This window comes from Dipodomys ordii, unplaced genomic scaffold (assembly GCF_000151885.1).
Source record: "Dipodomys ordii isolate 6190 unplaced genomic scaffold, Dord_2.0 Scaffold9, whole genome shotgun sequence".
In the NCBI taxonomy this organism is placed as follows: Eukaryota; Metazoa; Chordata; class Mammalia; order Rodentia; family Heteromyidae; genus Dipodomys; species Dipodomys ordii.
This window is the reverse complement of record NW_012267225.1, coordinates 20,968,552-20,980,797: the sequence shown is the minus strand read 5'-3', so window position 1 is coordinate 20,980,797 and position 12,246 is coordinate 20,968,552. Positions and strand designations below refer to the sequence as shown.

The 12,246-nt window shown below is 36.6% G+C and overlaps 1 protein-coding gene across 2 annotated transcripts in view; it reads left to right on the top strand.

Annotated features, from left to right (window-relative positions):
• Tmem68 (transmembrane protein 68) overlaps positions 1-12,246 on the top strand; it is a 39,459-nt gene that overhangs the window by 3,292 nt on the left and 23,921 nt on the right. Inside the window, exons 2-3 of one of the 2 annotated variants that reach the window (XM_013009411.1) lie at positions 3,622-3,664; positions 4,810-5,203. In XM_013009411.1, the coding sequence (XP_012864865.1) occupies positions 4,879-5,203 (325 nt within the window). In that variant the 5' untranslated portion in view covers positions 3,622-3,664; positions 4,810-4,878. Of the gene's footprint in view, positions 1-3,621; positions 3,665-4,809; positions 5,204-12,246 lie in introns of those variants that run through there. The other variant, XM_013009412.1, reaches the window with a different exon arrangement.

Below are 12,246 nucleotides of genomic sequence, written 5' to 3'. Positions count from 1 at the left end.
CAATCTGTGGTTTTCTCTTGATCTTGCTAGCTATGTCCTTTGTCATGCAGAAACTGCAGTTTCATGCAATCCCATTTGTCCAACCTTTCTTTGATTTCTTGTGTTTCTGGGTCTCTATTAAGAAAATTTGGGCCTGTGCCAAGGAGACCTAGGGATTCTCCTATTCCATCCTGGAATTTTTCAGAGTGTCTGCTTTGACTCCAAGGTCTGATCCGTTTGGAGTTGATTCTGGTGCAGGGTGATATATAAGGATCTAGCTTTAGTTTTCTACAAGTAATTAACCAGTTTTGCCAGCACCATTTACTGAAGAGGCTGTCTTTCTTCCATTCTATGTTTTTAGATCCCTTATCGAAGATTAGATGGCTATATGTCTGTAGGTTCATTTCTGGGTCTTCAGTTCTATTCTATTGGTCCTGAGGTCTGTTCTTGTGTCAGTACCAAGCTGTTTTGATTACTATGGCTTTGTAGTAGAGTTAGAGATTTGGTATTGATATTCCTCCAGCACTGTTCTTTCTGCTAAGGATCGTTTTTGCTATTTGGGGTGTTTTATTGTTCCATATGAATTTTTGGATTGCTTCTTCTATTTCATTGAATAATGTGGTTGGAATATTGATAGGTATCGTGTGAATTTGTAGATAGCCTTTGGAAATATTGCCATTTTCATGATGTTAATCCTCCCAATCCAGGAGGATGGGAGTTTTTTTCACTTCCTAAGTTCTGCTTTGATTTCCTTTTTTAGGTTTTTAAAGTTTTCATTGTAGAGATCCTTCACTTCTTTAGTTAACTCCTAGTTATTTTATTTTTGGGAGAGTTATTACAAAAGGAGTTGCTGCCCTGATTTCAGCTGTGCTCTTCCCATTGATTTTTGAGGGTTAATTTTATACCCTGTGTAGTACACTTTCAAGTTAAGTCTGATAATGCTTTCAGCTGTTCCTCTTGTTCAAGATTGCTTTAGCAAGAGTTTTTCTGAGGTTCCATATAAGGGTTTTTCTTTTTTTTTATTTGAAGAGTATTTTTTAGAAGATTACTGTGAAAAATATATGTGTATATTTACTTTGAAGAGTAGTTCTTTAAAAATATTTTTTCTCATTCTGAAGAATACCATTGATATTTTGATTGGAATTACTTTGAATATGTAGATTACTTTGAGCAGAATGAATATTTTAATAGTTTTAATTTTTCTAGTCCTTCCATTTTTAGCATTCTTTCAATTTCTTTTATAACTTTTAGTTTTTTTGTAATGATTATCTACATTAAATTTATGCCTAAGTTTTCTTCTTTTTTTTTGCATAAGTTTCACATTATTCATATAGCCTAAAGATAGTTGTGTATGATATTTCTTGCAATTTCACTATGTCCCATGACATGAGGTCATGTGGGGAAATACCCAACTTGGTAATACTCAAGAAGTTCCTGATTTGGTGTCATTTTGAGTTTGGGGTAAGAGATGTTCTAACTAGAGCTTGGCTCTATTCTTAGTATTTTGCAGTCCTATTAAAAACTAGACTCAAGGCTAAATAATTGTGGGCTAAATAATTGTATTAAACAGAGAGAGTACATAATTGAAGTATGGATTGGGCCTAGGAAGAGTTCATGATAAACTGTTTGAGAGGATATAACTTAATTAAAAATGTTTACACACTTAAAATTTGCAATGAAATTCGTCATAGAACTCATCATTTTATAATGTTGGTCATTTTTGGAAATTTATCAGCTTTACAAGCTTGTTACTATCTAGTTCTAGAAATATTTTGTCTTTTAATTAGCAGTAATTTCTCCATTTCTCTCTAAGCACATGGAAAACATTAACCTTTATGTCTGTATGGATTAGTTTGTGTATGTCATAGAAGTAGAATTGTACAGTATGTGGCAATTTATGTCTGGCTTTTTTCACTTAACATATATATTTCCATGGTTTTCCCATTTTATGAACTATAGGTACTTCATTCTTTTTTTTATAGCTGAGTGATACTCTGTTATGACTGTACAATATCTTATTTATCTGCTCATCAGTTGATGGAATTTGAACTGTTTCTATGATTTAGCTATTATGAATAATGCTTCTGGGAATGTTTGTATATAGAGTTATGTGTGAATATATTTTCAGTCTTCTTGGGCATTTACCTAGGATTGGAATTGTTGATTCAAGGGAATAACACCATGTTTGTTTGTTTGTTTGTTTATTTATTTTTAGCATAGTGGCCACAGCTACTTTCCTACCAACTATATTTGTTTGTTTGTTTGTTTTCCAGTCGTCGGGCCTGAACTCTGGGCCTGGGTGCTGTCCCTCAGCTCTTCAGCTCAAGGACAGCACTCTACCACTTGAGCCACAGCGCCACTTCCGGCTTTTCTGCATATGTGGTGTTGAGGAATCTAACCCAGGGTCTCATGCATGAGGCAAGCAATCTACCATTTGAGCCACCTATCAGCTGCCCAGTCCTATCAACTATGTTTAAAGATTCTACTTCCTCTATTTATTTAGGGTCCGGTCGTGGGGTCTGAACTCTGGGCCTGGGCGCTGTCCCTCAGCTCTTCAGCTCAAGGCTAGCGCTCTACCACTTGAGCCACAGGGTCACTTCCGGCTTTTTTTTTTTTTTTTGCCTATGTGGTGCTGAGGAATCGAACCCAGGGCCTCATGCATGCAAGGCAAGCACTCTACCACTGAGCCACCTTCCCAGCCTATCTTTCTCTCTTTTTTTTTTTTAAACAATATGACTACCCTACTACAATAAGCTCTCAATTTTAAAAGTTTTAAATTTTGTAGTGTTGGATTTTAGATGATCAAACATGGTACATTTCAGCTGTAGCTCTTCATATGCAGTGGCAAGAACAGGATATAAATAAAGCCCATGCTAAGATGCTTAATGTGTGATATGTTCATTTTTAGTTACTAGAATAGGTCCCTATTTCTCATAAGTATATGCTGTTGGTTATGAGGAAATTAAACTAAATCCTGTCTCTGTGAGAAGTCAAAATGCATGCTTCATTTAAAAACAACGAAGCAAACAAACAAAAAAGAAAGCTAATCCTGGCATAAAGATAGTATGTATGCTCTTACATATTTGACTTTATTTTTCTGTTTTTCTTTTCTGACTCAGTCCCAAAGAATTGAGATGATTCTCCTCATTTGAGATGATTGCATTTAGGTTTTATAAAGTATCTCTAAGGAAAGACTGAATCAGTGGAAATATGAGAAGGAAATTTTTCATAAAAACGATCATAGGGATAATGTAATAGGATCATTAAGTATCACATGTGACTATCAACATATCTGGAAAAGTTTGTAAAAAGAGACATAATCAATTGCAAATCTAAACTGCATACCACCCTTCCTCCCACTCCTCCACCCCCGTACAAAAAGGAATCAAGGCTTCTTATAATCTCTCTAAAACAAACTTCTGGATGGTGCTTTACATGGAGGTACTGAACAGTTGTCCTTGGTAAAGGAGTTGTAGCTTGAGTATAACTTTTAATTTTGATACAGCCAGAAGCTGTAATCACATTTGTCAAATATTTGTGAATGTCTGTTGCAATTGATTTTACGGAAATTTTAAATCTAGTTATTAATGATGATCTTTTCTTCTTTAACCATATATTGCATTTATTTATTGTGCTTTTCAGAATATATACACTGAAGCTTGAGACAAAACTTACCCAATTTCTGGTAAGTCAAGTCACTTTTAGAAAGTAAACTTATAAAGTAACAACTGTATTTTCAGCCATTTATGTTTTAAAGGAAATTTGGGTAATTATAGGATAGACATACTGATAATTTTTTATTTTTTATTTGTTGTTGTTGTTGGCCATGGGGCTTGATCTCTGGGCCTGGGAGCTGTCCCTCAGCTTTTCAGCTCAAGGCGAGTGCTCTACCACTTGAGCCACTGCGCCACTTCCAGTTTTCTGGTGGTTTATTGGAGATCAGAGTCTCGTGGACTTTTCCTACCCAGGCTAACTTTGAACCACGATCCTCAGATCTCAGCTTCCTGAGTAGCTAGGATGACATGCGTGAGCCACCAGCGCCCGGCCTATAATTTTTTAATAACAAAAGAATAAATAGACTTTTTGTATATCTCCTTCTCTATAAATGATAATGTCCAAATCTACACCATCATTTTCTAAAAGATTTGGTTACTTTTATTGAGTCAGATAATGATGTTTTCTTCTGTAAACAACACAGTCTCAACTTGGCCTAGGTTTAGATCCAAATGTTCAACATCTTCCACTAAAGAGGAATCAAAATATTAAGATGAGTCTGAACTTTTCTTTCCTTTTAAGATTTTTCCTCTTAGCACCAGCCTGCAAATTATTTCAAAAGCTAAACCCAACACATTTCATGCAAGCATAAATTAAACCTTATTATTGTAGCCTTTGATTCTGCAACAAAGTAAAACATTAAAAACAACTTATTTCTGTATTAAATGACAGCTGAGTTCAGTGGTATGACTGACTCCTCTGAAGAAATAACTGTTTACCAGAATCAATGCTAGGGAGTGGAAACGTGTTGTTTGGAGGGCTGGGAGCATGAGGGGCCCGAGAATGGAGGGAGCCACTAAAGCCAATGTGTATTATGTGAAAAAGGAACTTGTGACTTGAGGCTAGGGATGAGGGGGAGAAAATTGAGGGAGAATGATGGAAGGGGTAACATTGACCAAGAAGCATTGTGCTCATAATCCAACTCAGGGAATTGTAACTTTTTGTGCAGCTACTTAATTTAAAAAAAGAAGATCATATGTAGGATTCATGTAAACTGAAATGTTTAAGTTTGTAAATATGAAGAGAATAACTCTGGATTACTTTTTTACCTTTTAGGATCTAAATTAAAGACTTGATATGGCAATGAAGAAAGAGACTGACTTTGCTATTTTCACCTGAAGAAAAATGATAGACAAAAATCAAACCTGTATTGCAGGACAAGATTCCCTGCCTTATATGACTTGTCTGATTCACATCCTTGAAGTATGGCTTGGCGTGGAGCAGTTGGAGGACTACGTGAATTTTGCAAACCATCTCTTGTGGGTTTTTACCCCGCTCCTACTTTTAATACTTCCTTACTTTACCATCTTTCTTCTCTACCTTACTATTATTTTCCTGCACATTTATAAGAGGAAGAATATGTTAAAAGAAGCCTACTCTCATAATTTATGGGACGGTGCCAGGAACACGGTGGCCACCCTGTGGGACGGACACGCCGCCGTTTGGCATGGTGAGCGAAGGTGGGAGTTCTGTCGTCCCTCTGGTGGGGAGCAGGAAAGTGCGTCAGCTGTACTGTACGCCCGTCAAAAAGTTAATGAAAGGCACGCTGGAAGCAATACAGCTTCTCCTTATCTAGTGTATGTCTAAGGTGGTTTCTCCCCCCTTACAATATATAATTACCACATATTCATTGTGCAAATTGAAATTCACTGTGGTATTTCCATGTGTGCACAAATTGTGTATTAATCATGTCCTCCCACTCTTCTGCTCTTGGCCCTCTCCTGGTCTCTGAAAGTCTCTGAAAGTCCCTCTTAACTTTTTAATTTCCTCTCCCCTATCTGTAGTGACCACATTCCATTTCCTACTTTTCTAGGGTTGACTTGTTGGTTTCCTTAAATGAGTAAGAGCATGTAGTTTTTGTCTCTCTGTGTCGTTGGGTCACTCAGTGTCATGTTCTCTAGTTGTATCCATATTGCTTTAAAAAAAGGCAATGAACTTTTTTCTTTTATGGCAAGTAGTATTCCATTGTGTAAATTTTTTCTGCTGGAGGGTCTAAGGGCTACACTAATTTATATTCCCACCAGAAGTGTGCAAAGAGTCTCCCTCTCCCCACATCCTTATCAGCATTTGATTTTTCTTGTCTTTTTGATGAAGGCTAGTCTCCCCAGGGTGAGATGGTATTTCATCATGGCTTTGATTTGTGTTTCTCTGATCAGTGAAATTGAGCATTTTTTTCATGTTTTTATTGGTTGTTTTAAAGATGTGCTTTGAAAAGTGTCTGTTTAGTAATTTAGGTCATTTTCAAATTAGGTTTCTTGTTTTTCTGCTGTTAATTTTTTAAAATTCCTTATATATTCTAAATTTTGGGCCCTTTTCAGATGTACCATTTGCACATATTTTTACTTTCAGAGTTTTCTCTCAGTCCTGTTGATTGTTCCTTTGTTGTGGAGCGATTCTTAGTTTGATGTGGTCCCATTGGTCTATTTTTACTTTTGTTGTCCATGCTTTCCTGGTTCTATCTAAAATATCAAACATTGTGTTCTTCAAATAACTTGCATAGTCCCCGAAGCATGAAAACGGAAGATGACATTAACCTGCTCATAAGGACTCTCTCCTTATCACCCAGGCATCTTCCATTAGGCTCTCTTGCTATCACTGAGAATTTGAGAAACCTCATCATGTATTTTGGTGGGTACCAAACTGCATTCAGACCATAGCAACATGTGAAAAAGATATGACTTTCTGTATTATGTTGTTGAATATTGAAATGATTTCATAAGACTTTGAGTACAGCACTTCTGGCTCCGTGCTCTGTACTGATAGTAAATCTGCCCCATGGTTGCGACTCAGGACTTATAGCTGTGGTACTCAACATGGTATTACATGCTCACAAACAGAAGTCATATGCCTTTGATGGTTTAAATCTTAATATGTACTGACAACTATTAAAGGTCCTGTCAGGTGATATGTCTTATGGCCCTATATTGTTTTGCATGTAGCAAGATGATATTTCAGTGTTCCACTTTGCACGTCTGGAGATACTGTATGTGTATAGACTACTATTCATTGTCTTTAAGCCCTTGAATAGAAATTTAGTGGCATAATACTTCTTGGGAATTTATGTACCCCTTCTATACATGCACCTTCTATATTTCAAGGTAATATATGTTAGGGCATTTGAATGTGTTTATATTTCAGGAGACATAATTCAGTTCAGGTAAATTAAAACACTAAAACTTTTATGTACTTAGAGCTCATAGGAAATAAAATAGTTACTTTTTTAGTCTGTTTTCTTAAGATAATAAGTTTTAATGTGTACTTTTTCAAGAATGTTCAGCAAAGTTTTTTAGTAGTAAAAATGTTCACTGAAAAATGTAGGGATATCCAGGTTTTGTGGTGTGAACATGTAATCCTAGCTTCTTCAGAGGCAGAGTTTAGAGGATCACAATTTGAAGCCATTATAGGTAAAAAGAACTCCTGGCGACTTCATCTCATCCAGTGTGCACCGGTATGTGACTCTTATCCCAGCTACATAATGGCTGGGCACAGTGGCACATGCCTGTTACCCCCAGTATCATGGGGAAACACAGCTGGAATATTGAAGCCTAGGCTTTCTTCAACATAAAGGAAGGCCCTACCTCAAAATAAACAAGGCACAAAGGGGCTGGAAGAGGTAGAGCGCCTACCTGGGAAGCAGGAGACCCTGAGTTCAAACCTAGTACTGAAAAAAAAAATCACTAAAAATTAGCTGCCTAAAATTTACCATCCAAATGAGTTCTCTTAAAGTTTTGGTAATGTTTATTATTCCTGTATGTGTGCTGAGTAATGTTTGTCATGCTATTAACCCTTCCAATGACTAAGACTTAGTGAGTATATAGAATACTATAAATCCTGCAAGTAATTTACTTAATTCCCTGTCAAAAATTTTTTTATTATCCTTAAATAGTTATACAAAGGGACTTCAATTTAACAGATCAGTATGTAAGGATAAGGTGTCGTGGTCAGTGCACCCCAAGGCAGTCTATTCAGATATTACTCGAATTTTAGATTTTTCTGCCAGTATCCTTTTCGCAAGATCTTTGATTGCATTTGATTGTCTCATCTCCCCCAGGTGTGTGGCTATTTCTTAATATTACTTTGTATTTCATGACCTTGGCATTGTGAGGAATATTGGTTAATTTTGTAGAAGGGCTCTCAAATTCGATTTGATATTTTGCACAATTAGATGGAACTTAGGAAGTATTGACAAGAATTCTATAAAAATGATGAAGTGTGCTTTTTAGGGCATTATGTCAGAGCAGTGGGGGTACTAATGTGGCTTCTTAGTCCTGTTATCTTTGACCACTTGTTTAAGGAGATCTTTTACAGGATATTCTACTATACAGTTGTTATTTTTCACCTTGGAATTGATAACGATGTGAAGAAACTATGTTAAAATTATATAAATAACCTCAAATATAATACTTAACTTTTCTAAACCTTACTTTTGAGAAATTTCACATAAAATGTTTAACATAATTGATATTATATACTAAATTTTAATCACTGTTCGCTACATCATGATGACAAAGCATTTTTTCCCCCAAGTATTGGGAATTAGAGGAATCTGGGCCTGGTACTGTACTAGGTCAGTGTTCTACCACTTGAGCCATACCCCCAGGGCTTTTTTGTTTTCTTTTGTGTTGTTTAGTTTTTTTTCAGATAGAGTCTTACGCTTTTGCTGAGACTGGCATCAAACTGCAATGCTTCTACCTTTACCAATCACTCAAGTAGCCGAAATTACAGATGTATACCACTATCCCTGGTTAAACATCTTTCTGTGATAATTTGGAAAGCACGATTTTGCTAAGAACTTAAACTAAGGAGAACACACAAAAATACAGATTAGTCTTATAGAAAATTTTATAACATTCAATATTTTTTAGTAAATAAGTTGAAAGTACTTCTTTAACTTTTGAGAGTAGTATACCAGAAATCTTGAGTGGACATAATATGATAGAGCTAGGAAGTATGAAGGCAACTCCAATAATGAAGAATGTACAAAGATACTGTTACTACTACAGTTTATTCTCCAAGTTATTTCATTAATTCAGTGCAGTGCCAACTGATTTTTCATGAAACTTCAAAAATTTATATTGGAGAGTCAATAACAATAAAAAACAATTTGAAAAAATAAGTTATTTCCAGTATTATCTCAAAAACATTTTATTAACATTATATGGACTAAAATTGTGGCCTTGGGACAAGATGAGAATTGTCACATGTAGATTAAAAAGACTGGTGTACAAAAACACATGAGTTCAATAAGTGTAAAATTGTCACTGACCTAAGCAGGGAACAATTAATTGAGGATCTTCAAGTAGAGATGGTCTTAAGACAGAAAAGCAAAAGCTACTTAAAAAAATATAACATGGGCTGGAGATATGGCTTAGTGGTAGAGTACTTGCCTTGCATGCATGCAGACCTGGGTTTCATTCCTCAGACACATAAACAGAAAAAGCCAGAAGTGGTGGGCGGCTCAAGTGGTAGAATGCTAGACTTGAGCAAAAGAAGCTAAGAGACAGTGCCCAGATCCTGAGTTCAAGCCCCAGGACTGGCCAAAAAAAAAAAAGTGATAGGACAAGTCATTATAACTTATTTATAATGTATCTGAGAAAAAAATGTAGCAAGAAAACCACAGGAAAATGCAAGGCGATGTAATGGCCAATAATTATAACAAGTACACAGACTACTCTTTAGAAAATTAGGAAAATGCAAATTAAAATGCTAGTGAGATTTGTTGTTGTTTTTTGGGTCTGGTCATGGGGCCTGAGCTCTGGGCCTGGGCACTATCCCTCAGCTCTTCAGCTCAAGGTTAGCGCTCTACCACCTGAGCCACAGCGCCACTTCTGGCTTTTTTTCTTTTTGCTTATGTGGTGCTGAGGAATCGAACCCAGGGCCTCAGGCATGCAAGGCAAGCGCTCTACCACTGAGCCACCTTCCCAGCCCTGTTTTTTGTGTGTTTTTTTTTAACCCAGAAGATTGTCATAAACTAATAACATCAGAGAACAAGAATGTAGAGAACTAGAATCCCCCATTTAGTGCTAGTTGGGAAGTAATGTAGAACCAGTTGAGAAGGACAATTTATTTCTAGTTTCTATTATGCTTTAAGATGGGGAAATTTCCTCTGACCAACAGTTGCCCTTCTTATCTCTTCTAGTAATATAGTCACATGTTCAGTGTACAAAGATGTATTGTATATGCTCATTGTAGCAATATTTGTGAAAACTTGGAAACAATCTAGTTCTCTCTGAATCTTGGAATGTCAAAAATGAACCTATATGGGTTTATTAAGGGATACTTCATAGCACTAAAAACAATAAGATCAGTTTAAGTGCCTTGGATTGATCCCCAAAATACACTGCTGAACATAAAAGATTAATAACTCTACTAATAGTAGGATGTCATTTATGTTAAACATAACAGCAGGTGCCTTGTATGGTGTGTTTAATCATTTGTGGGTGAGAAATATGTTGAGGGATGAAGAAACAGAATGGAAGCCAGGTTATGGAGCATCTTGAGTGTTCTTTATTTTGTAGGTTAATTTTAGTTGTTTTTCTGAGGACAATCTAAAATGATGATGTTGTTAGGTAATTTACCATAATGTGTAGGTGTATAGGTTTTAAAAATAGAATTTTGATGACAAATTTAAATTGTCATTACCTGAATTCAGGATACTGGTATTCAAAGCTAGAAGTGCATTCATGTGACATGAACTATTTGACTGAGTGCAGAGTCTGACAGAAGAGCAGTTTAGTACAGTTTCCACTACCAGATGGGGACATTCGTCTACATGATAATTCTTTGCCACAGAGGGACTTAATGGAGTTTCATGTATCTGATCTCCAGATCCTCTCCCTTGAGGCTAAGCGCCATGAGGTTCAGTCTGGTGCTTGATGAACATGAATCAGAGCAGAATAAAAAATCTGTATTTAATGAAATCAAATAAAAGTGTCATTCATTTACTACATAAAAGGGCTGTTTTTATTAATGGGGCTCAGACAACTCAAACTGCAAGCTGGGATGCCCTTTCCCTGGAGAGCGGTTAGATAGACAGTGACAATAATTGCCTTTAGGTGTCCTTTCCTCTTGAGTTTCCATTGCTCATCAAGCTGTACTTTGAAACTGTAATTACACAGGCAAAAGGGTGGTAGATTGGGAGGTTTTGAAGCAAAATGCAATAGTGATGGAATGTAGAGTCTGAAAGTGGATTTAAGTACAGACAGTTTCTACTATTAGGGAAACATTGGTACAGAAAATGCCTCAATTAAAGGTAACCACATGAGCAGAAGCTCAAAGGTGGGAAAGTACATTTATTTGATAGGAAGTAATCAGTATCACTTGATAGGTACTTGGGACCTGAAAGGTCTTGAGATTGTTGGAGTAGGGACATCTATTGAGCCTTTCTGGGTTTCATGAGGTGTGATATCATCTACATTTCTAGACTGACAATTAAATACTCCTAGGCTTTATCCTTAGTGAAATCATGTCAAACTATTGTTATTTTTTAGTTCTTATTGTTTCTCCTTTTCCAGTTTTCAACTGGGGATTTGGAAGATTGTTGTGTAAACAATTTAAGGATTTCATAATTTAAAAAAGCATTTTGTATACCAGAGTAACCTTTAGGAATATTCTGTGTATAACATCATTTAAAGGAATAGTTCTTAGAAAATTTATCCAGTGGAACAATTGATCTGTTTGGTAACCACATAGAATTTCAGTGATTATTCTGTGTACTTAAATTTAGTTGCTTAAATTAGAATTAAGTAATTGGGGGCTGGGAAGATGGCTCAGTGGTAGAGTGCTTGCCTTGCATGCCTGAGACCCTGGGTTCGATTCCTTAGCACCACATAGCAAAAAGAAAAAAAAAACCAGAGGTGGCGCTATGGCTCAAGTGGTAGAGCGCTAGACTTGAGCTGAAGAGCTGAGGGACAGCACCCAGGCCCCACTACCGGACCCCCCCAAAAAAAAGAATTAAGTAATTGGGAAGAAAATTGATCCTTTTTTTTTTTTTTGCATTACTAGGGTTTGAATTCAGGGCCTTGCATTAACTCAAGCCACACCAGCCTTTTTTATTGCTTTAGTTATTTTAATTTTTTTGCCCAGGGCTAGCTTCAGATCAAAATCTTCCTACTTAAGGCTTCCCAGGGCATACAGCTTATTGATTGAGATGAGGTTTTTCCTAATTTTTTTCCCCCCAGATTGGCCTTTATCTCCTGATCTTTGCTTCCTGAATAACTTAATTACAGGTGTGAGCCACTGTGCCTGTCTGGAAAATAATGTACAAATAAAAACAACATTTAAGTCAGGTATGGTTTTACACATCTGTAATCCCAGTACTTAGAAGGCTAAAAGAGGAGGATCTCCCCTTCCCTTCCCATCCCCTCCGGTCATGGGGCCTGAACCCTGGGCCTGGGCGCTGTCCCTCAGCTCTTCAGCTGTCAACTAGCGCTCTACCACTTGAGCCTCAGTTCCACTTCTGGCTTTTTCTGCTTATGTGGTGCTGAAGAATTG